The sequence below is a fragment of the Anas platyrhynchos genome, chromosome 2 (assembly GCF_047663525.1).
Source record: "Anas platyrhynchos isolate ZD024472 breed Pekin duck chromosome 2, IASCAAS_PekinDuck_T2T, whole genome shotgun sequence".
In the NCBI taxonomy this organism is placed as follows: Eukaryota; Metazoa; Chordata; class Aves; order Anseriformes; family Anatidae; genus Anas; species Anas platyrhynchos.
This window is the reverse complement of record NC_092588.1, coordinates 119,705,677-119,731,264: the sequence shown is the minus strand read 5'-3', so window position 1 is coordinate 119,731,264 and position 25,588 is coordinate 119,705,677. Positions and strand designations below refer to the sequence as shown.

The window sequence follows — 25,588 nt, the reverse complement described above, 5'->3', positions numbered from 1 at the left end:
CTCCGTGACAGGATTTATTCTGCCCTGCGTGGAGGGGCACACACAGAGGGAACCGTGTCCCTCGGGGGGGGTTGGGGAGTGCTTTTTGAGGGACACATTGGCGCTGTATGAGCCGAGGAAGGCTCCTGAGGTGCCTCAGGCGTGCACCTCACCCCCCGCCGCCATATTGCCGCCCCCCCCCACCTCAGCGCCGCACGCGCCCGCCGCACGTGAGCGCGCGCGGCGCGGAAAAGTGTGTCACTGGGTGAGGGGGCGGGGCCTCGGCGGGGAGGAGGGGGCGTGGCTTGGGGGAGGGGGCGTGGCCTCGCCTCAGGGGCGGGGCGGGGCGGGGCGGGGCTGTGGCGGTGCCGCACTGTGCGCGGCCGCCGCTGGCTTTTGTTGTGGAGGGGCGGGCGGGCTGCGAGCCGCGCTGACAGCAGCCGGCACACGGAGACACGGCCGGGAGGGGAAGCGAGGCGGCGAGGCAGGGCGAAGCAGAGCAGAGCGGGGCGCCGCCGCCATGGAAGTCAGCGCGGGTAAGCGGGGTGCGGGGCGCTGGGTGCAGCGGGGGCGCGGTGCAGCGGGTGCGGCGCGCGCCCCCCCCCATCCTTTTCGTTTTCTGTTTTCCCCCTTCCCCCTGCGCGCGCCCCCGCGGCGCCGTGCGGGCGGCCGCTCCGCTCACATGTCCGGCGCGGCGGGGCCATGTGCGCGCTGTGTTTACGTTCCGCGCGGCGCGCCCGCTGATTGGCCGCGCCGCGCCGTGACGCGCAGCCTTGCATAATCGGCGGCGCGGGGCGGCGGGCGGCGGGGACACGTGAGGGCGGCCGCGCGGCTCTGCCCTGACCTACATATGGGGGGGGGGGGGGGAGGGAGGTGACCGTTGGCGGAGGGCGGCGGCCGTTGGGGAACGGGAGGGGAGGGAGGGGGGGGGGACGCACGCGCGCGGCCGTGTGCGCGCGCCCCTCACGTGGCCCGGCCCGGTGCCGGTTGGGGAGGGGGGGGCAGGAGGAGGAGGAGGAGGAGGAGGAAGGGGGGGGGGGGGGCGTTGTGTAACGGGGCCGGGCAGGGCCAGCACCGGCCCCGCGCCGCGCCGCTGGTTGGGCCGGTGGAAAGGCAGCGTTTTTAATTAAATAAATAAAAATAATGTGTTTTTATATATATATTTTTTAAAACGGGGGGTGATGAGCGAGGAGCGGGGGGGGGCCCCCTCAGGTGCTGCTGTCAGGCGGCCCCTCAGGGAGCGGCCGAGTAACGGCTGGCCGCGATAAACCGTTGGGTTTTTTTTTTTTGGGGGGGGGACACACAAATCAGGCTTTGAAATCCCCCAAATGTTGCAGCCCCGCCCGCAGCAGGGTGGCGCCTGCCGGCAGCACGGCGCGGCGGACTCTGAGCTTTGCCCCGGCGGCTGGCAGCGGAGCTTTTTCCTTAGGATTGGGAATAAAAAACCCCACTGAGGGGTGAGGGCGGGGGGCGAGGAGCAGCCGAGCGCACGGGTGTGTGCCGGGGCTGACCCCTGCCATGGGGCTGCCCTGGTGATACACACCGCAAGGCTGGGAGAGCTGGTGCAGAAATGCTGGGAGCACCTCTGCGGGTGATAAAAACTCCAAAATTTGTCGCAGAACTCAAAATTCCTGCCTCAGGAGCAGGTTGTGTGGCACCCCCAGGGCCCGTCAGCCTTTAGCTGCGAGGGGGCACACGGAGCTGCCTCATGAGGCGGCCGCTCGGTGAGGGCTCCGCTGGCACAAACGCCGCTGACCCGTGAAGGAAGCCAGCCCCTGGCTGCCCTCACGGCCCTAATGCCTGCTGGCCTGGGGAATCCCGCTGTGACGAGGCTTCTGTCGGACCCCTGCGTGCGAAATGTCGAGCGCTTTCCTACTGGCTTTGGAAATAGCGAGTCGCAGGGACAGACTCGTGAGAGCAATTCCTCTCGCTTATAAAGCAAGAAAAAGGAGGCTGCGAAAAGCCCCGGCTGCTCCCGTGTCTGCCCGAGGACAAAAAGCTGTTTCATCTGAAGGATCCTTGAGTGTGTCAGATTGCAAGCGGTCTCTGCCCTGCCGTGCCTTGCAAATAGCAGCCTGGCTGCTGCAAGGAGTGCTACAAAGGCTTGCCATAGGACAAATGGCATTTAATAGGCTAACCGTGCTGCAGCGCTACTTCTTTCCCTAGCTTGCTTCCCTTCTGCATCCGAGCACCTCCCAGCCCTTCCTTTCCGTGCCTCCAGCTTGTAGCTTGCGTGGAGCCTTCTGCTCTGCCCTATTTCTGTCCCTCACCTGTCCTGACCTCGCGGCGCTGAGGTCCTGTCTCTTCCCTGGCCTTTGCCTGTGCTCTGACAAGGTCTGCTCAGGGGGCTGCCGGGGAAGCCCTCCCTGCACTGTGCCTTTCTGCTCTGTTTTCGGGTGCCGTGGCTGCGTGCAGTCGCGGCGCCGACTGAAGGCAGCTGATAAGGGGAGAGAGGCGGCTGGGGCAGGCGGGGAGGTCACCCGCTGCGGGCTGATGGGGAGACACGAGCGCGAGGGAGGGCAGGGAAGGAGAGCATCCAGGAACACGTGAGAGCCGGGTCTGGCGGTGCTGGGTCATGGCGTGGCTCACATGGCCGTGGTGCATGCCTGCTCGTTATGTCACTACATGCCGCCTTTTTTTTCTTGCCTTAGGGGGTGTGATAGCTTACATCAGCTCTTCAAGCTCGGCATCTAGCCCAGCCTCATGTCACAGCGAGAGCTCAGACAGCGGTTTCCAGTCATCCTCCTCTCCTGTACCATCTTCTCCAAACAGCTCCTCCTCAGAAAGCAGCTGCAATGGCCGGAGCAGCGAGGGCTCTGACGGGGCACCAAAGAGCGACCGGCTGGAGGAGACTGTTAAACCAAGCCAGTCGGGTGTTGCTGGCTTGACAAAAGGCCATAACGGAGTCACAAGTATGTTCGGTGCCGCTTGGCGAAACTGCCACTTTCCCCTTCACATCCCGACAATCTGGAGCTGTGTGTGTGTTACAAGCAGGTCCTCCCTGTGCCTTCCTTTGCTGGCGTGTAGCAAAGCCTAGTTGTTTTTTTATTTTTGTGTTACATTGCTGACAACACATATGGTATGATACTACCATACAGATGCTCGTAGATGGGGGTCTCGTTGCTGCTGGCTTCAAACAGTCCAGAAATAACAGTCCTGCTATATCTCAGGTCTTCACTAATGAAAACCGATCTTTAATAAGAATCAAACCCTCAGTTACAAAGATGTGATGAATTAGTCTTGTATAATCTTGAAGTGTTTTGAATAATGCAGTGATAGTAGTGATCAGAAACTGCCTTAAGGAGTATTTATGGAACTGTTTTGCAAATCTAGCTTGTCTGTTGTTTTTTTTTTTTTTTAATACTCCCTCCTTTGCCCACTTACCTTCCTTCCCCCCAGATTTCTTGAGGAACAAAATAAATTACCAAAATGTTAAGTTATACCTACGTAGCTGCAGCTTGGACCGGTGTGTGTGTGTATATAATATATATATATATCTACACACATACATATACATATATATGTGTGTGTGTGTATATATGATCCTAGGTCTTAAACTGTGGATGTTAAAGCAAAGTAATCATAAGTTGGGACTAAAGCATAGCCTTTTAAAATGCATTTAACAATTAGCTCCTGCTATATTTGCTTCATGCTTTTTCTGATACTCACAGAAGACAACAATAAGGAAATACATTTGAAGAGTTTTAGAAGGGCAGGCATCATGCTAAGTTCTGGAATGAGTATTTCATCAATCAGCTGGTTTTTTGAAGGCTGGATTCTTTTAATTGGCGGAATTGTTTTATCACTTTGAATTGTTACGAAACTAGAATTACTATCTAACAGTTCTACCATAAAAATCTGTCAAAATTATTATTATTATTTTTTTTTTTTCTTCAAAGTGTTGCTACTCTAATTCCTTAGTAAGAAACTTTACTTGCTCTTAAATTTGCTAGCAGCTAGGTTTATGGTATTGACAGAGGAGGTTTCTGAAGACAAAACCTGCTGTAGACTGTAGAGGTGTGTGGATAGATAACATTTTAGCTCAATACAAGTTCTGTAAAATATGGAAATTTTGTGGTTTGGTTCTCTTTCAAAACCTTAAAAAAAAAAAAAAAAAAAAAAACAAAACCTTTACAAATGAAACCCAAATGTCAAAGAAATTTGCTCTTCTGGTAGAACATGGTTCTGCTGGAGTAATTCCAGCTGTGTCTGTTACTCAGTGCTAAGGTAACTTTGTGGTTTCTGAAGTCATTGGTAAAATTCCCATTTGCTTAGTAAAACCAGCATTAGGCCAGTGCTGAGGATTTGCAGAAGTTCTTTATTGATAAACTGAAATAAAACTGGGCAGGAGGAAACTTCAAAAAACTAAGCTATGAGCGTATTTACAGAGCTGTGGAGGTACTTTCAAGTTGAAGTGTGTAAGAAAAGATGTCTGCTTTCAGTTGAGGAAACTGCAGCCATTATATGGGCTTCCTTGTCCTGATGCAAAGACAGATTGAGCTGAAACTTTGGTGGCCTAGTTACCTAAATGATCCTTTTAAAAATGCGTAAATGTAAGCAGGCTCGTTTTCTACAAATGAGTACAGTGCTACTGTGATTGAAAGTCCAATGAATACATGCTTTCTCCTTATTCTGTTGAGTGCTTCATGTTTTTTTTCTTTTTCTTTTTTTTTCCTCCCCTCCTATTCACTGGTACCTTCTGAACTGTTCAAGGTTTTCGTACACCCTTGTTTTCTGTCCCCTTGCTGTACTTTTTTGTATGTTGAACTGACCTGACATATTTTGTTTTTAGACTAGGTTTTAAAAAGCTGGAACCGTGTTCCCGCCGTTGTTACTGATTTTCTACATCCTTGACTTTTTTTTGTTGTTGTTCTGATTCTAGAATTCAATGGAATGGTTCTCCTCTGCAAAGTCTGCGGCGATGTCGCTTCAGGATTTCATTATGGTGTTCACGCCTGCGAGGGCTGCAAGGTGAGGTATATTTCTGCTCACCTTCCTGCTGGTGAAATGCCCTAGTTCTTTCTTTGAGGGAAAAATGGTGATACTGCTGACAAAAATATGTATATACTCGCATATATATATATTGATATGATTCTCTGTTAAACAAAAATCTGAGAATTTTCAGGCAGAGTATGAGCTGTAGGAAAAGGCGAACTAGTTAATGATATGCAGCATTTTCCAAAGTGTAGTACTTTCTGTTCTCTCCCTTTTTCCAATCCTGCCTGACCTGGAGTGCATGGCAGGGAACAGAAACTGGGGACAGAGGTGGTAAGGACCACGGTATGCAAGATATGCAAATGTTATCTGCATTAGGAGATGGTGGGTGTGAGTTGTAACCTGGGATGGGACACAGAACAAAACAGCTTTGGAAGAGCAATTCTTCACCATGGGGGGGAAAAAAAAAATGGATGCATGTATTTTCAGATACTGTAGCACTGCAGATACTATGTTCTGTGAAGGAGTTTGTCAACTTAGGGGTTGTGTGGAAGATCCACCTTCGAAAGTCATATGGTGCAAGAGGATGGTTTTGTTGCCAAACTATGGAGGCTGAAGTCAAAATACCTGATTTTGGCTTTCACCTTTGCAGCTAATGTCGTTAGGAGGCTGAGGGCATATCTCACAAACTGTCAGTACAGCGATGAAAATAATACAGGAGATACCGTGCTCTTAGGTGCTGACTATGCAGGGAGGAACTTAGCATCTTCTGTAGTTAGAAGTTGTAACTAGATTGCTTTATATGCAGATCACAGGCTGAGGGGAAGTAAGTCACGAGGAGCAGCAAGTTCTTTAAAATCACTCCAGGCTGTTGGCCTGAAGCAGACAGTGAGATGAGGTGAAATTCTCCGTCCTTTCAGAGGGGTGAATCTTGACAGGAGGATTTGATATGTGCCGTAATAATAGTTGCGGGGGTTTTGTTGTTTGTTTACAGGGTTTTTTCAGAAGAAGCATTCAGCAAAACATCCAGTATAAGAAGTGCTTGAAGAATAACAACTGCTCTATAATGAGAATGAATAGGAACCGATGCCAGCAGTGTCGTTTCAAAAAATGTCTGTCTGTTGGAATGTCAAGAGATGGTATGTTCCTGCGCAGCGATCCTCTGCGAGTGAATCTGCTGCCCACCACAAAACCCATTGCTGAGGGTCTTAATGACAGAAAACACAGCTGACCCTATTGTCAGGGCCAGATTCCCCATCAGAGTGCGTTTAGATCAGCTTGCCACCTTGCCCTGTGACTGTCCCGAACTGGTAACATAATGCTGGCCAAGGAACCGTCCTCCCTTCCCTGGAGGTTGATAGGGTGTGGTGCACTGCAGTGGTCTGTTAGGGGCATAGGTGGAACAGGAGTCTTGATCTTGTTTTACTCAGTTAATATTTGAAGTGGTTCCTTCCTGAATCCAGACCAGATTCTTTGTTGCTGTTGTTTTTTCAATAAAAGGGAATTCTGCCTGGGCTGTTTCTTGTTGAATTGAACAGAACAGCTTTTTAATATGAGTTGGATCAGGCTCACTGGATTTTATGCAGTTGGGATAGCCTTAGACTAACCATTATGGAGCCAAATGGGTTAGTTTTAGGTGCACGGAGCATGTGTATATCATCATGGTTTTGTTTTTTTGTCTTTTTTTTGGTTGTTTTGTTTTCTTGAGGGAGCAAGGAGGAAGGGAATAATGCTGAACTGAGTGGTCATGTTGCTGACTATCTGATCCTTGTGACTTCTTAAATGTAGTGCTGAAAGTGTAGCTTTTAGTCTGCTACAACTTACTGTCACAAAACAGGACTCTTCCTTCTGTTTCACTTTTTAATTTTCTCTGGGTTTTTATTTCACAAGAACTAGGAATCTTGGGCTGCTAATAATTCTGTGGGTGGGGTGTTAAAACTTATTTTAAATAATTGTTCTGAGTTCTTGTCGTGCATAGGAGTTATTTCATCCCCTAGGCGCTTGTTTGCGCACGAGGTTGCACCTGCTTTAATGAAAGAGATTTAGTTACATTAATGATGGACTACTGCATGAACATAATTACATCAGTCGAAACTGGTTGCAAGCCCTTGTAAGGCTGTGGTTGGACGGGATGGTAGAGACAGGTGTAGATTCCCCAGGACAGGGTCAAAAGTGCTGCAGCCACAATGATGCCCATCCCTTTGCCAGCAGAAAATGTCTTTGTCAAGGCAAAGTTATCAGGAAAGTTTGCCAAGGTAAGCCTCATTCTGCATTGATTCTCTCCACTGTTTTGGCAAGTTACATAATTGGTCCATGAGGAGCTGTCTTGCAGAACTTGTGTACAAATATGATATGAACTGTGTTTAAATAGAGCTAATTGTCAGCACACAAAGTTGTGCTGATTTAATTGATCCAACCTCAAAGCCTGCCACTTAATTAACTGACTCAACTGTGTGTATAGTCCATAGCTAAATTTGTAGAAGAAGGGGGAAGGACTTCAGTGTTTATGTGCTTTATAGCTGCCTTTTCTTTGTATGTAAACAGCATCATATAGCTCATATCTCATGCCTATCCTGTGCCCAGGAAACTCTTTGACTTAAGTGGTAATACCCCCTGCAGCAGCGCTGCTGAAAGCAGTAAAAGCCCTCAAGCAAGGTTATTGGTCGGGATGTGTATTTTGTGCATGTTCACGCTGTTTTTTTGTTCTGGTTTGATGTCTGTGCCTGCTCTAATGCTTCCAGGATTGACTTTAACTTTTTATTTCTCCTCCTTGGTAGCTGTTCGATTTGGCCGCATTCCTAAACGCGAGAAGCAGAGGATGCTGATTGAGATGCAGAGTGCCATGAAAACCATGATGAACAGTCAGTTCAGCGGCCACTTACCCAATGAAGCATTAGCAGAACATCAAGATCAAGCACCTCAAGAAGAGCTTTCCTCTAAACCCAAGCAAGAGCGGGAAACCCTCAAAAGCCCCTCTCCCCCTCCTAGCTCTGACATGGCTAAGGAAGAAGTGATTGGTATGGTCACTAGGGCCCACAAAGATACTTTCATGTACAACCAGGAGCAGTCCCAAAACCCAGCAGAGATGATGCAGTCCCAGGGTGGGGAGAGAGTGTCAAAGAACGCTGAACAATATATGATGAGCAGTGAGCACTGTGTTAGTGGGCTCAGCGGCCCTCAGTACCCTGAAAGTGAGCAGCACCTTGGCGGACAGTACAAAGGGAGAAGCACGATGCATTACCCAAGCGGGCACGCCGTATGTTTCACAAATGGCCACTGTATGAACTTCAGCAACGGTTACACTCAGCGGCTGTGTGATAGGATCCCAGAAGATGTCTTTTCTCCAAACAGGAATACCACTTACTCTTGCAGCACTGGAGGAAGAATGCATCTGGTATATTGATATCAATTGTTTGATTGGGTGAAAGGCTTAGCCATAGGTGTGGGCTTCTGTTGGGTTGTTTTTTTAAACCTTTATACTTAACAATGGATTGAGCTGTGCACCTTCAGATGGCGAAGCTCCATACAATTGGCACAGTTGCTGAAACTTGACATAGTAGTACAAGTTTGACAGCACAAGTTGTGATGAGGGCGAGTAATGGCTTGAGTTGTGTGTAGGGTCTGAAATCATACAGGCGATGGAGCTTCTTGGATCAGTTTCTAGCCAATTATAAAATAGACTAATCTCAAAGGGCATTGGTTGAAAAAAGTCCGTTTCTTTTCTTGATTTAGAAATGAAAAGGGATGTTATGAGTTCACAAATTCCCGTCTTCACTGAATCCTTTTGAAGACTTCATTTTAAAATAATCTACGCAGTCAGATGTGCTATATTTTCCTTAAAAGATATTCAAAACAAATTCCTGGAGTGAAACCTCAGGGCTAGGATTTGAAGTCAATCCAGTTGGATGCCTTGCTAATGTGTTCTCAAATCTCTCTTCTTGTGTAGGCTGTATTTTATTTATTCATAACGGGTGTAGGTTTATTTTGTTAATAAAATAAACCTGTAAAATAGAGGTTCGATGGGGGACCCATTGAACTTGGCTAAGCATCCTTCTCATGTAGAACATCCTCAAATCTGAACAGAAACAGAAGGAAAATGCACTGCTAAACCAGTTGAGAGAAGTTCAAGGTCTTTTCTATAGTGCTTGCACAAGTGAGGGTCTGAAGACACTTCTAGGTATCCTAGACAACTTAGCCAGACCATTTTTTCACTGCATTCTTAACAGAGATGCTGCCTATTTTCTTGCATATTTTTTTCTTCCTCTTTCCTTAACAAAGGTCCCTCCCCTTTGCCTTGCACCTGCTGTTTCCCTGCCATTCAGGCAGGCAGTTCTGTAAGCCCCTTAAAATAGATCGTCCTTCTTTTTATCATTGGGACTGCCTGGGATGAGGGAACATAACATCCTTGTCCTCATCCTGTCTTACTGTCGAGAAGCGCAAGCCCCTGACCTTTCTGAAGGGGTTGAGCTCCCCGTGTTTTTCTTCTTCCTAGTTTGTAAAGGTTCCTCACAGGTTCTCGCAGGCCTCTGAAAAATCTCCACGTCCTGAAGGTTGTTTGTTTTGAGGCAGGATTTCAGTGTTTCTCGGACTGTGGCATATGTGGACCATGGCATCCCTAGCAGGCTCTGACCTCTAATTGCAGACTCGGGGCACTCCAGCGTGGCAAATAGTAATCATTCCCAACCTTTCTTCGTTGCAGGGAAAGTATGTGGAGTCACTGTGACAGCATTCTTGGCACTCCTGAGAAGCAGAGGTTAAACCTGTCAGCATGGGCGGGCAGGGAGTGGCTGTGCCTGCAGAGACCCAACCAGTCAGTTTGACCTGCCTGTAGCAGCTGCAGGGAGCTTTAACGTAGCCGGCAATGAGGAAACAAAACCAAATCAAACAGAGAACTGCAGGCCCCCACTGCAGCCCTGACAATAAGGAGAGTTTTGCCAGAGAATTCACGGCGAGCAGGATCTGACCAAAAGGAGTCAGGGAGTGTAACTGGACTCTGAACCAGTGCAGAGACAGATGTTCAGGGGGTTGGCAATTTTTATTTTGGTTGGTTGGTTTTTGCTCAATGACACCTGGACATGCACACCTAGAAATGTACTGCTTGCAGTCGTTCCTGAAACAGGTTCCCCTAAGAGAGCCAAAAACTTCCATAGGAACGACTCCTGGGCAGAGATCTCTCAAGAGAATGTGGACATAACACACGGTGGGGGAAAAAGTGTCAGCTTCCCCTCAAGACCATTTGCCATGAGGGTTAGGATGAACAGCCATAGGAGGAGAAGCTGAGGTGTTTTTTGTGTCAGGTCCACAGTGGGATGCTGAACCAGAGATTCCTTATTTTTAGAGTACTATGTTTTTAACAATTCCTGCATGAACCTCAGCAGTGGTGCCTAGACCCTTCCTTCTGTCAGAAATATTGCCAAATGAAAAGCATTTTGTTTTGATTCGGAATGATTTTAAGCTTAAGGAAAAGGTCCTCTTCCAGCCCAGAGGTAGTGATTTCGTTTTGGGGGTTGTCCTCGGAAACACAAAATACCATTCTGATTCACAAGTGAACCAAAAAATCTGCAGTTCTCGTGATTCTTAAAAGATGAGAGCTTTCTGCATGTTGAATGCCCGGTTAATAGCTGATACGTGGTGGGGGAAAAATACAGAAATATCTGATTATCTTGTTTTCCCTCTCTGCTACCAAATACACACACATACCCACATTGAGTATGCTCTTGTAGTGGATATCAGGACATTACAAGCAAAAAATTGCTGGATGGTTAACAGATTCAAGATGCCCTGCAAAAGCAGAATAGCTCTGTGGAATTATTAATTTATTTAATTGCTTTTTGTTTGCTTTACTGATGTTACATAGGGTTTCATAGACCATTTAATATACTTTTTGAAGAGTGCTTGAAGGAATTATTGTCCTCGATGACAAGTGAAATAAACATTAAAAGGTTAAACTTCATTAAAAGATGTAAGTTTTATGAAGCAGAACTGAAAGTCTCTCAGAACACGTGGCTGAGTTTTATGCAGGGAATTTCCTGGCAGTCAGCCCTGACGAATGTGTCTTGATCTCATTAAATGGATTCAGACTTCCTTGTGAAAAGTTTCTGTAAGTTTGCTTAAAAGAGAGAACATTTTATCTTTCTGTGATTGAGCAAAACGAGTATGAGTTCCTCGGTCCTACCTTGGTGATAGGAGTAAAAGCAAACATTTAGGATAGGAAGACTCGTCAGTAATAAGGGTGTAAGCCTGTGACTCAGTAAACCAATGCTCGGTTCCTTGCTCTGGTGTTGACATCTTTGTCACCTTGGCTGAATTACTTAAGGTGCGTGCAAAGCAAGAAGGATCTATGAGAATACATGTAGTAGTGATTGTGAGATTACAATCGATTTTGAAATCATGATTAATGGTGAGATTACAGTGATCATGCGAGTAAGAGAAATCCAGGTGTCAGGTATGAGAGAGGTCAGGGAAGAATAACATGTATTCTCTCAAGTCTTTCACCATGAACAGTGTTTAGAAACAGACCGCTAATGGACATTTTTTGATTGCTTTCCTTTTTTTTAAAGGGAGGTGGAGGGAAAAATCTGGTTGTTTAGGAGGCTGACTGAGAAATACTATGTTTTTTTTCTCCTCTGTGCGCTGTTGCAAAACTTTGTTGAAGAACAGATCTGCTTCTTTCAACTGTTTGTCAATATTTGGAATTATATCTTTGAGTTGTTTTCTGTGTATGTTTTGTAAATATTAGGTCTGCCCGATGAGTAAGACTCCCCACGTGGACCCAAACAAGTCTGGCCATGAAGTCTGGGAAGAGTTTTCCCTGAGTTTTACCCCTGCAGTGAAGGAAGTGGTGGAGTTCGCCAAGCGCATCCCGGGTTTCCGAGATCTCTCCCAACATGACCAGGTTAATCTTCTGAAGGCTGGGACCTTTGAGGTGAGACCACTGTGTGTGTATTGCCGACTTGACAAGCTGTGTGTCAGTTTGACCCCCCTGAGAACAAAAATCAATAGAGCTGGGTTGGGTAGCACCAGTTTGTTCACAGATGCCAGCTCTGAGTTTTCCTTAGGCTGGTGGTGTCCAGTGCTGCTTGGTCAGGTATTGGTGAGCTGTCTCTTTTCCAACTAGACAAAAAGTACTCAGCCCTCCTGCTTCCCTGGGCATTAATAAATGACTAATGAGGAGCTTCTTGGTTTTATGTAGCAGCAGTTATTCTGACAGCTACCTTTGCTTAGCCTGGAGAGAAGCAGACTGCATCTGGAAGGGTGGATAGCTTAGAAAGCTATCCATTGACTTCACAATTTTGCAGAGGAATGCATTTTTCACTCTGGATGTCCTCCCTTCTTCCACGATGTTCCATACCCTTGCTGGAGCACCCATCCTGCGGTGGCAGCTGGGGATCACTAAAGCCCCCATCGTTCTCCAAGGCAGTAACACTGATAGCTAACTGCTGCTGCAGCTCTTTAAATCCCATGTACCAGCTGCAGCCTGGTTTACAGTAGACATTAATCCCACCAGGTCCTCACGGTTGGTTTCACCCACTAGTGGTCATGACATAAATGTGCACTAGTGGTGGTAAATTGGAAATGATGCCAGAGGGCTCGGTGCTGCTTTGTAATTAGTGACCTTTGTGAGGGGACCTTTACTTAAGGTTCTAATTGCTCTTCCAGACTCTTGTGTATATTTATAGGTATCGTGCACATTTTATAGGTATACAAGTGTGAAATGTAAGCATAGAGATGAGATGGAGCCCAAAGTATTCAGTGTTACTTTGCTTTTCTGGGGAGGGCAGGGTTGCTGATGCTTTTGCTCTTGTTTACCTGACTTGCTCTTTCAAAGAGGAATGCTTTTGTATTTTGTATTTGCCTGATCTGAAGACGTTTCTCTTGTAATGCGTTGGGTCTTTTAAGCAGCCCAGTTCTAAAATGGATAATAGTTAGGATGGAAGGTACAAGTTATACCGGAAGACTTGGTGTCTGGGGTGTGTCAGTTTCTCTCTGTATTTCCATTTAGCTCTCATGCATTTTTTCCTGTTATTCTTGACCTTTTAATCTAGAACTCTTCTGTAGCTAGGGGCAATATTTTTATTTCTTGAGTCTCAGCCTCTTACATTGCTGTAAACATTACACAAAAATGTTGGTTCCTCCTCTGCAAAGCCAAATAGTGTCCTGTGTCCTCAAAGGAGGTGGAGGGTGGAAAATCACGCTCTAACTGGTCATATAAGTTAAAGCCAAACCCTCGTGTTTTGCAAGTAAAATGTTTTGTGTTGGCATTTCTTCACCTCCAGCTTTTCTAAACCTTCATTCATATGCCTGTTTGCCAGTTACAAGCACTGCTGATAAAAAGGTTTCTATGTTCAGGGGAATTACTAATGTCTGGCTGCATGGTTATCCCTATTCACCCATTTAAAAGAAACACTAATACTGATTTCTGTTAGTGGACTTGTACCTGTAGTTAGAGGCCTGTGTGGCATTTTAGCAACAGAGAAAACATCAAAAAGATAATGCTGCAGAGCAATGAATAAAACCTACAGGATTAATGAAACCATTTCAGTAGAAGCAAAAGCATCTTCAAAGCCTGGTGTCTACAAGGTCATTTCTGTCTTCTGGGTAACTAAACTAGGATACCCCAGCATCTGCATGCTAATAGAAAAGCCTGAGAAAACTCCTGCCTCTGACCCTGTTTTGTCTCCCTCGGGCACTGGCGTGTAGCTGTCTTGGCACTGTGCTTAACAGCAGCTCGTACTCAAGGAGTGCTTATTCATTTGAAGATGAGAAGATGCATGGACTTGGTGTGGGTGCAGAAGCAACATCGCTATATATATATTCACACGTGTGAGCTACAAATCCGCCTTAGAACGGGGAGTACTGTGGAGCTCCGTATATTGTAGTTGCATTTGCATGGCTTTGTGTGGGAGCCGGCTCAGGAGGGCAACAATGAGCCTAAAGTAAGATCCTCAGCTGGCCTTGAGCTGGTCCTCCCCCACCCCAAATGTAATTAACGGTAGAGCTAACAAGCTCCTTAGATCCACGGGGCTAGTGGCTCAATTTACGTACAGACTCACTTGGTAATTTGGCTGCAGGTGGTGGGGAAGTGAGCAAACACTTGACTGTGGGGTTTTATGTGCTTGTGTTGCTATGGTCAGGTGGTAGGGTTGATCAGGTATGTCCTCAGCATGCACAAGTACGAGTCTGGCTTGAGGTGAAACATGAAAAAATTAATCACGTGCTATACCATAGTCTAAACTGTGCTTCCCTGGGTTAGAATTGTGATGCTGAAATCCCTAAGAGAGGTCTTTGCCAATCATGACAGCTTCGTGGGCTTCAGTTTTGAAGATTAGCATTTATGCTGGTTGACCATTATCCGAAGTTAGTGATTTGTGCTTCTAAAGCCCATTCCAGTAAGGGGAGTAGTGTTTGGAATGGGAAAGTTGAGTATAAAGTGGTGGGTCCCTGCTTCCAGTCTCCTTTTGTTGCATTTTTGAGGGCTTCTGTAGAGCCTAGGTTTCTGCTCCCTATAGTAAGTGTCATCCAAAGACAAACAGCTTAGGTGACAAAGGTGAATAATATATAGTGTTCATGCGTCCATCAAGATTGCTGCATGTCATGTGGCTGTTTAAATGTAGCATCAGGTCACGTAATGTGCATGAATGGTGTTTGAGTTCTCAAACGTTTTCTTTTTTTTCCTGAACCCTCCTGTTTTTTAAGCTTGTCAAAGGCACTAGTCTTTTCTGAAAACCCAGTTCTTCGCTCATCTGTAGTAAACATCATTTAAATTAATGCAGTTATGTAGCGTAAGTGAGAAGAGATGACTCATGCCAAGAAGGTACAGCAAGTCTGAAGTTTTAACCAGTGCCAGTTGGTTCACTTTCTCCAAATAAGAAGGCTGTTGTGTGCAACTTAAACCTTGAAAATGTAAATGAGGTTGTTGAACATGAGCAAATGAAACTTTACAAGCCATTCCACAGGGAAACATTTCACAATACGGCTGAGAAACCACAAGAGAAATTTCAGCCCAGAGGGGTAAGTTCAGCACATGTCAACTGCTCCAGCCCAGGTGCTTGTACCAAAGGGGTATTCCCAGCTGCAGCTACAGACCAGGTGCCGTTTCAGCCCCGCTTCTGTAGCCTTTTGAAGGCTGTATGTGTGGCTCTTTTCTACCAGAGCTCATTAACATTCCTGTGGAAACAGTGATGCAGCATGGTACTTTCCCAAAGAATGCCTAGTGGGCCAGATCACCAGGTGGTGTAAATCAGCATTGTTCCGATGGAGCTGCTTCACTTTACACCAAACGAGAACCTGGTTCAATACCTTTACTTTGCTGCTCCTAAGTGTGGCCAAGAAAACAGTTCTTCTAATGCTCTGTATGCCTTTGGCTGTTCAGTGGCTTAAGCAAGTTGTCCTCCTTGCATAGTTATGAATGGCAATGTGCTCATGGCTCAGGCTGTCTGAGGCTTAAATTTTAATTTTCCTCCCTTTCATGTTCCATAGCCCCTTTCCTGCATCCACTCCCTAAGTTTTTTGCTCGTTTCTCTAATACTACTGTGGCAGAGCTTGCACTGTTTCCTACAACTCAACAGCATGCTGGGAGTTTCTATACAGAATGCTTGTATGGTAGTCAGTAAGAATGAGGCAGTTTTGAATGATGTTAAATAGCTTAATTTTTTTTTTTTTTTGAGAAATCCACCTTTGTTTCTTTGCTTTTTGTTTTTGTCTCTTCCTCCACCAGGTTTTGATGGTACGGTTTGCATCTTTGTTTGATGCAAAGGAGCGTACCGTCACCTTCCTCAGTGGAAAGAAGTACAGTGTGGACGACTTGCATTCGATGGGAGCTGGTGATCTGCTCAACTCCATGTTTGAATTCAGTGAGAAACTAAATGCCCTGCAACTTAGTGATGAGGAGATGAGTTTATTTACAGCGGTTGTCCTGGTATCTGCTGGTAAGGAGAGAAGAGTAATTTACATCTTGGCTAAATTTTGAATATGGTTTCTCTACTAAAAGATCTCTTTAAACAATATATCTTGTTATTTCAAGCCTAAGTCCCATTTAGTAGGTTTCACGCTACTAGCAGCCTATAATTTGCTTTTTTCCTTATCCGTTATGTCTAATATGGTCTTTTGGAAAAATGTGTCAAGGGGCTTATGTTTTCCTTCTGCTTTCTGTAGAATTCAAAAATACATTGCATAGTTACCCAATGGCTATTTAGGAGCTGTCTGACTCTTCCCTGACTCATCTAAGTTTCACAGGACAGCATCAATGAAATTGCTCCTGACTTGAACAGCCTAAGTCTTGGGATAAGGTGGTATTTTTACTTCTGAGTATGGTCATCGAAGCCTTCTGCGTATCTTACTTAAATCTAAATCCAACGGTTTGATCTCTGCCCATGTCAGCAAGAAAGCCCTATTTGTGTGCATCGTGACTTCTTACAGCTGAAGGTCTGCCAATCCACTAACATCTCCACCAGCCTCGTATCTTGTTTCAGTCCCTGGATATACAGAACACCCTGGCCCGGATTCAAAGAAGGATTAAGCACCTACTTCTGTAGTATTATCTAAAGCCTCACATTAGGCACATTAGCTCTGCATATAATGCCTGGAATACAAGACGCAGAATCCCTGCTTGGTGGATAAGGAGCTCTCTAGAGGTAGCTTGGAGGAATGCTGGCAGTGCCCATTATACAACAAGCCAGTGTCTGGGAGCTGTTCACCTCTTGGCCAAGAGGTTTTCAATGTGAGTGGTGTAGACCCATGTCTGTTATCAGGGAGGGACACTGCAGGCACGGTGCTGTAGGCACATGAAGCCTTTGTAAACAAGGTGGGACAGTTCAGTCTAGCAGCATCGTGCATGGCCTGACTGAAATGTGGCAGCAGAGGATACAGCAGTTGTAGCCCCTTCAGTTTGTAAGCGGTGGTAATGAGCAGGGGGTGGTAGGGAGTTCGCAAGCTTCAAAGCTGGAAGGAAAGGCAGCGTGAAAGAAGTGTGGTACCATAGTCTTTTAGTGAAAATGTTCAGGTAGTGGGCAGAAATCTGCGGGTTTGGTTGCTTTTGCAGATTCTGCTTTACATGCATCGTTCCAAAAATAAATTGACAAGAACTGAAGACAACCTTCAAAGTGAGGACTGAGAACTGGGCCTCCTCCCTCCTTGTGCAATGTCATAACTAGGCCACAGCCGTTCTCGTTGCTCAGCTGCAGGGCCCTAGAATATCACGGTGTTTGTACTGCCTGTTTTGAGTGTAAGTGCTCTCTGCTCTGTTAGGTGTCCTAGCACAGAGCCTCTCTCCCTCCCCCCAGCCATTTAAGCACTGCTCCATGCTGTTGCTAGTTCTCAGTACAATTTAGCCAAGGAATGGTATCTAGCTTGAACACTTCTAGACAGGTATACAACCACAGTGTCAGAGCCACAGGACATAAAGATGAAGTGTTTGGCATTCAGGCTTCTTGTTGCAGCTGAGGTTTCTTCACATTATGGTTTTGGACATTTGTGCTGCCTGTCTTAGCTTCCTTGGGACCCAGTCTGGAGTCTGATCACCACTTCACTGGAGTTCTTCACAAAATGTTTATTGAGTTTTACAAAACACAACTTCATTGGTCTTTAATGTTTGGGCCCAAACTTGAGTTTGTGCCATGTTTCAGGCTCAGTGGTAACGTTAGCTGTCACTGGGAGTTCAGAACATGGAAGGAATACAACAATGTTCTGACCAACTTTACGTTGTCGCTTGCAATAGAACCAAAATGCCACAGTAATGACATCCACAAGTAATTGAGCAATCTTCATAATTGAGTGTGTGCCTGAGAAGTGCCCCCTGACAGAGTCTGGGGAAAAAGAAGAACCTGGCATTCTTGGGGAAGATGCTTGCAGCGTGAGGGGCTTGCCAGAAGTAGAAGGGGCCTGTAGGACTGTGCACTTACTGATGAAGCGGATCTCTAAAGGCAGGTCCTCTGCACCCTACCCCTCAGGGAGAAGCATGACCCATGGAGTCATTTGTCATAAGGTGGAGGAGGAGTTCAGTTAAAGGAGGAAGAAGAGTTTGAGGGTACAGCATTAGAGAAAACGATGCTGAGATGCAAACAAAGGGGGAAGATGCTGTAGCTGGAAGACGAACTGAAGGTAGAAGAGTAAGACTATTAAGATGTCTATTTCATCTATGCCTACTTCATTTCAGAATGAAAGTTAGAAAGAGAAGATTAAAAAAAGGATGATAGTCAAGATTCACATCACTTCCAGAAACAGACAGGAATGTGTGATTGTTGAATGCTCATTAAGTAAACCGGACTAAAATTCGGTGCTGTGCTATTTAAAAATACTCTAGAAAGACTTCAACTTGCTTAAACTGTGTCTATGAAAATGTCAGCGGAGGGAAAAAAAAGGAACATGCGTAAGCCTCTAAATAATGCTGGTAGGGAGGACATTTGTCTGAATCATCTCTGCACGACTGGTTGAATAACCACTCTTACAAGGGACATTCAGAATAAGCAGGGTGAAGAAGCATGGTAGTAGCAAGGAGTGTAACTGCATATAACCCTTGTTCTGGTGTCAAATGGCAAGGAAAGAACAACCAGGGTCTTGTGAGGCCATGGAAGTGCTTCTGGTGGTGTTGAGGAATTACACTGGTTCCATTCCAAAACGAAATGAATGCTTCACCTCTGGCTTCAGTTAGCTGAGATTGTTGAAGATGGAGGAGAAGTGGCAGGACAGATCACAGGCACTGAAGAAGGAGGAAGTGCGATGGAAGCAAAGCTGAAAGAATGCTGTTCGTGCAGGTCTAGAGACCAGATAATCTCTTTAACTGAGGGTGATGCTTTGTGGTAGAATATACAATACACACCCTCTATTATTCTCTTATTTGGATAGCACTAAGGAAACCTTCAGCTGGCCATTGGGAGCAACCAGAAATAGACTGAGAGGGCGAAGAAATACTTAGATTTATTGAGCTGAGGAGGTTACAGCAACTCAACCGAGGCAACCAGGAAAGTCTGGACTGCCTTTGCTGAGGTGAGGAAGCACTGATGTCATTGTACAGATTTCTTGAGGAAAAGTCAACCTGGCAAACTTGATGCAAATGTAATCATCCCTGCTCAGGGCAGAGCAAAGCTAGAGGGTTTGCAGAGGTGGGGCAAGAGGAATAGTTGGCTTAACAAAGGCAGAGAAGTTTCTTTTCGCTCATGTTCTCATACACTCTCTCTTGAAGAGCAGCTATCAAACCTAATAGTTTGTACAGAAGAGTGGAATGGATGCTAATTATCGTGTCTTGACATTAATCGAAGTTCCTAACTGTTAGAGTAAAAGGTTCTGGAACCATCTTCCTACAGGAACAACAGAAAAAAAAGGATAACTGCTTTAAGATGGATCCTTAAGTGGGTTATATAGTACTTCTTCCCATAATGGTAGGGAGCTGCACCAAATAGTCCAGGAGGACTCTATGCACTCTCTTCACCTGAGAACTCTGATCAGATTGGTGCTGACAGCGTAAGGCAGGGGATTCCCACTCTGACTGTGTGATCTGACTCAGTGGTACACCAGGAAGCTGCTGTAATGCTGTGTCCCAGCGGTTAAGTACACGTACGCATCGAAGTACATTTATGTTCGTGTCTGTCACTCGTGTGTGCCCTGCTGAATTTCCATGGAGTTTAGGAACAGCTGGCTACAGCCTGGAAAAAACAGCTACTGTGCATGATTAGTAGGTGAGGTATCCTGCTTAAAGTTTATCATTTTAAGCTACTGCTTCCACCCAAGGAAAACAGGCATGTACTTAAATACAGCTTTCTTGAAAGAGAAGCTTCAGAAGCAAGGTGAGTGCAGTATGTGAAGATGTATTATTTTCTTGATGTTGAAATTTTTTCCTTTTGCTGGGGATTTTTGGGTGCATCATGTTTCATTTAGTCATTGCTTGCAGAACGCTCAGAGATAGTGCCCACTCATGTCAAGGCTTGTGCTCCCTTTGCCACTGGGGATTCCATTGTGCAAAAACAAGCAGGACTTGTCCTAAGTGGGATTTCCGTAACCAAAGGTAAATCACAAGTTTAGGGTTCTGTGTCCTGCCTTGAGAATTAATTGAAAAGTCTACTTCGAAGTGCCTTCCTTGTCTCTTCTTTGTGTTGAAAGTTATGATTCAGCAAAACATTTAAGTGCATGCTTCTGTCCTTTTCTGGAAAGGTGGGTAAGTGATTACAGGAAAGGTGACTGAATGCCACCAGTTCAGCATGGTGAACTTCATACTTTACAATGCTGTTGCTAAATAGTGTTTGAAAAGGCTTCTGGTATCTGTGCTTTAATTGTTCATTTGCTAATGGATTAATTCTTACAGTGGCTTTATGTTGCAACCTACATCTGTTCAGTTCTCTTTTTTTTTTTTTTTCTCCTTCTCTCTTCTCCCCCCTCTTTTCTTTTCTTTAGATCGCTCTGGAATAGAAAATGTCAATTCTGTGGAGGCACTTCAGGAAACACTAATCCGTGCATTAAGGACCTTAATCATGAAAAATCACCCCAATGAAGCCTCTATTTTCACAAAACTTCTTCTGAAGTTACCCGACTTGCGTTCCTTAAACAACATGCACTCTGAAGAACTCTTGGCCTTTAAAGTTCACCCATAGGCCTTTAGGTTTCATTCGTACCCGGACTTGCCTCGTGTTAAACTGTTTTGTGCTAAAATATGTATTTATACAGTTGTACCACTTGTTGGAGAGGGAGTTCACAGACTGTGAGCAATTGATAGCTGTTCCATAACCATGCAATAACGCTTCAGCAGGTGCTTTCAGCTAACAACAGCGCGGCATTCGGAGTCCTCCAGGATGGCCAGACCCAGCTGTGCTGCACTTTTGCAGAAGAGGTTGCAACGAGCCTGAGTAAATATGGACTGTTCTTTCACTTGGAAGAAGAACCGCCACTGCCCTCTCATGTAAACTGAATGCAGAATAGCTGTGTGTGAGCATATGGAAGGTGGGAATGGGGGGAACAATCCTGTGTTAATAGGAAAAATGGAAGAGCTGATTTAATTGGTCTTTCCCTTATCTAATATATGTGTGTCTGTGTCTCTTGATAACTCACTCATGGTTTCACTGTTGTTGTTCCATTAAACCTGATGGAATGATTTCAGCCTGCACCAACTCTTCACAGAGCGTGTGTTCATGCCATGTGTATATACTATAAATAGCTAAGTAATGGGTGTTTATGACTATATAAAGTACAGAGTTGTGTGTATATACGTGTATGTATATAAATAGTTCTATACATAAAGTATACATATAATTTCTTCACAATATTTTAAACTGTGAAGGAATTTAAACTTACGAAAGAAGGCGATCTATGGAAAGAACCAAATAGATGCACTTTGCATATTGCTGAACTAATAATCTGAGCATTTCTAATTTTTAGAAAAAAAAATCAAATTTGCATTAATACGCTGTGTTTGTTAATTTAAAAAAAAAAAAAAAAAAGAGTGGCACCAAAGGGGCAGAGTCAGATTCAACTTCTAGAAAGGCTTTGTAGAGAATCTCAAGTGGAGGTGGTTGTTCGTGGCACTAATGAGGTTGATTGTCCATGGCCACTGAGGTTCGTACACTCTGATAATGGTTAAAGAAGCACCAGATGCTCTTCAAAAACTTCAGCACAGCCAGAAAGAAACTATCAGATGAATAACAGCTTTTGAGGAAAAAAATGTTAAAAACCTACCCATGGTTGCATTTGAGTGTATGTGTGTTCTGTGACCATTTATTTCTTACCACGTGTCATTTTGCTGCTTCATTGCTAAATGAGAATTTAATATAGAAATGAGAGATTGCCCATGTCTCTTCACAGTTTGAGCTTTGTGGTTCCCATGCCTGTTCTTCTGGAGCTCTCCATCAGTGTGTGTGTGTGCGTGTGTGTGTATGTGCAGAGAAGGTGCACTGGATGGTCTGGATTTTTTTCTTAAAAAAACAAACAAAAAACCACAAACAAATGGGACTCATTTTGTTTATGCCAGTAGCAAATTACAAAGCAGATCCTTAAGGTTTAAGATTGTGCTGCTTTCCCACCTAGGAAGGCGGTTGTCTGTGGGTTTTCTCCATTTGTAGCAGGACCCAACGCCACAAAAGAGATTAAAAAAGTCAAAGCAGTTGTGTTAGCTGATGACGTTTGTTTTGCTAATGTGAGAAGGTGATGTTCTGCTACCCTTGTGTTTAGTTAGCTTACCCGAGAGGTTAAGCCCTCTGGGTCTTTCATGTTTGGTAACACTACTCCATGGAGAGGCATCTCCTGTTCGTTCGTTCCTGCGTTCAGACGTGCGCAGCAGCTGCGGCCACAGCCGGGCAGCCTCCTGGCTGCGGGGCTCCTCAGCAGCAGCGAGTCGAGGGAGCCCTCAGCCCTGCAGCTGGAGCAGACGCAGCCCTTCCCCTGCCCGCCAGCACCAGGAGCCAAGGGTCTCGGGTCGCCCCAGGTCTGCAGGATTGCCCTCGGAAGCTGGTAAGCCGTCCTGCCCAAGGGTGGAGAGCAGGCAGGGGCAGGTGCCCCACCAGAAGGGAGCTGGGGACAGCCCAGCTTCAGCCCTGGCTGAAGCAGAGGAGCGTGCCCTTTCCCCTCCTCTGCACCGCGGGGAGGGTTGTCCTGCTTCAAGCTGCTTTAACCACTGGATCCTAGCCCCCGAACACCCATAGTTTTGCTATCCAAATATGCCGTCAGGGCATATTGTCCTAATTTCTGTTAACAGTCTGCATCCTACCAGTATTATTTGTATGAGAGCTTCACTGAATTACGCATTGAACCATTCAGACTTTAGAAAGGACACAGTCACATGTTTCGCATTATCTAGGAGCTGAAATGACTTCTTTGTAGACCCCATTTCAAATGCAGAAAGTAAAAACACTCGGTTGTTTTCGGAGGGAAGGAGGCTTCTTACAGAGGTTGCCACCCTACAACTGTGTTCTGTTTTGTTTTCTTTTCTTTTAAAACTGTATTATTAAGCCTTTAGGAATGTATAACCAGGACTGAGTAATTACCGCTTATTAAATTTTTAGTTAGATTGACCATGTATGCCTATAGATAGATATTCTGACTTGTGCAATTTCATTTGAAATAAATCTTCCTGTACATAATGGAAAAACTTGTGTAACAGAGAAAAGCCCCAAACAGATTGACTGAACCAAAAAAGTGGATTAAAGTACTGTTTCGAAGTGACCCGCGTATCACAAACCCTCGCTGGACTCGTAGAAGAAAATCTAAACTCATCGTATTAGCCATGTCTTGTGAGCTCTTCTTTTACTATGTCACTGGTTATACACTTGTTAAATGCTGAGATAATAGACTTCATGCCAGGCATTCGAGTACTGTAGATTGGGTCATTGCTGAAAGATTAATGTACTGTATGACTTAAATGAAATTTTTATTCTTGATTTTATTCTTGATTTTGTTCTTGTTTTAAAAGATTAAATATGGGCATTATGTCAGCAAGCTAAACCGTGTCTCTGTGTTCCGTGCATCTCTCTGTACAAAACGGGGAGGGGAGGACAAGGCGCAGAGTTGAACAGAGCAGCTGCTCTAAGGTCACAGGGCTGTGCTGGAGCGTGGTGGCTGGGGGACCGTGTCCTTGGTCCCCTCTGGTATGGGTCTGTGCAGGTGACTGAGTGGGGTTTACTGCACTGCATTACACACACTGTGTTTACTACAGTTAATGGGCTTTTCGGGGTTGCTTCATTAAAATAGCAATTTAAACACCTTCACGGCACTTAAAGAACATGGTAATTGGAAAAAAAGACACATGGCTTAGTTTTAGGTAAAGGCAGTCTTAAAGCTGGGTTGTGAGAGAACTAGGTGGAAAATAGCATACAAAGGTGAAGGTCTGCTTGGTGTTTTGTGTTTTTTTTTTTTTTTTTTTTTTTTGGTTTTCTTTTCCCAGTGTGATTTCCTAACTTGATGTGTTTACTGTTTTAGGAGATAAGCTTTTCCAGAAAGCGTTGTATCTATCCATGTTTTAAAAGAAAACAACAAACCAAAATCAAAACAGAAACAAAACTGCAGCTACCAACACTGGAAAAAAAATAATACCAAAAAAAAAAACAAAACCTTTTGGTTTCTCCTCTGCATGCTCTCTGTGGAGGCTTTTTTGTGTGGCTCCCCTTGGAGCTGCCACGTCGTCCTATTCCCACCTAGCAGGGCCGTGAGCTGTGTGAGGTCCCAGGGCCTGGGAGGCCCTAGGGTGCAGGGCTTTTGAGTTTCAGGTGAGACATTGCTGGAAGCTCAAAAGTAATTTTTCTTTTAACACGGTACATGGTAGGGGTTGGAAGAAGATTCCCAGTAAAAATCCGGTTCCCGCATCTTCCATCAGCTGAGGTTCCCAGTTTGGCAGGATGCTCTGGGACCTGGGTATTCACTACTTGTTCGTGTGGAGCTTGGAGGTGGCAGTGCTGCTGTGAACTTGCCCCTGCCCTACTCCCCGGGCTCTGTGCATGCTCTACAAGGAAATGGTGAATTTTGCAGGGAAACAAAGGTATTAATGCGGTGCTGTGAAAGTATGAAGAGAGCAGGGCGTGGGCAGTTGCCTCATCCTGGAGTTTGTGAGCGACTGCTTGTACATGGGGTGGGAGGGAATAAACGTTAATCAAAGCTCTCTTCAGTTCGGTTACAGAAACAGTTTGTACCAGGAAATAATTGGCACTTCCTTCTCTTTGATGAGTGCAGCAGGCAGCTGCATGATCCCTAATCACTGAATAACTTTTTTTTTTTTTTTTTTGGTATTTTTTGTTTTATGGTTGAAGTGGGGAGGAAGGGGGAGAGGAACATGCAGGCAGCTCAAAAGCCTGGAGATGCCCACCCCTGGCAGTGGGCAGATTGGGAAACCCTGCTGGGGCTGCCTTTGCCAGGCAGGAGGGCTGGTGAAGGACACAGCGGTGTCACCAGCAAGAGAAAGAGGAGCCGAGCAGACATCGGTGGAGCCCACAAGGCTGTGGATGCTTGGTTATCAGGAGCAAATGGATCAGTCCTCTCTGACAAAGTCTGTGCAAATGCTGCGCTGCCATACCAGGGCCCGTCGCAGAGCAGTTGCTACCTGCTGCAAGCGTACACAAGCCCAAGCACTTCTGCTTTTAATGCAGAGCTTGCGACAGCACAGGGCTGAACCTCCGCTGCTCTGCATTTCGTTTGCCTATAGCTATGGAAATAACTGCGTCTGGCTGCCCTGAATCCCAGAGCAGGCTCTGTGGTTATGGTACAAACTGCGCTGCTCTCCCAGAGAGCCTCTGCTTCTGCCTGGAGGAGGAACTTTGGGTGGTTGCTGCCAAAGCAACTGCTGTCTTGTGTTGCATTTACCTGAATGGAGATACTGAAGGCTGTGAGGTGTGGGAAGTGGTGATGGTTTATAAAACGAGGCTGGCACTAATTCCCCCCGTTATGCCTCTGTGTAGTTTCACCTGCTGACGCACAGCTGAAGGTTGCCTCTGACTTAGGCTGGAGGCTGACTCGGTCCCTGTGTAGTCCACAACAGGGAGAATCTGGAGAAGAAACTCAGGTACCCTTCAGTGTCCCCTTCTCCCTCCTCCTGTGGCCCAAATGTTGGTGCAGAAGCCCCAGGCCCATGCATGGCTATAGCATCCTGGTAGCCAACTGCACGATGCTCTGGGAAAGGGAAAACAGACAGATGGCACGAGTTATTTAATAACACCACATCTCCACAAGGTCTGAACTGGGACCTCTTTGGCTGTCTTGGAGCAGGGAC

General features: G+C 45.7%; 1 protein-coding gene across 1 annotated transcript; it reads left to right on the top strand.

Annotated features, from left to right (window-relative positions):
• The first annotated feature begins 330 nt into the window (after nt 1-330).
• On the top strand, nt 331-23,334 carry NR1D2 (nuclear receptor subfamily 1 group D member 2). Its single transcript, XM_027451074.3, has 8 exons — nt 331-515; nt 2,631-2,891; nt 4,862-4,950; nt 5,909-6,053; nt 7,692-8,308; nt 11,654-11,839; nt 15,632-15,842; nt 20,299-23,334. Exons 1-8 carry the CDS (start codon nt 500-502, stop codon nt 20,493-20,495), a joined length of 1,722 nt encoding a protein of 573 aa, XP_027306875.1. The 5' UTR covers nt 331-499; the 3' UTR covers nt 20,496-23,334.
• The last annotated feature ends 2,254 nt before the right edge of the window (nt 23,335-25,588 follow it).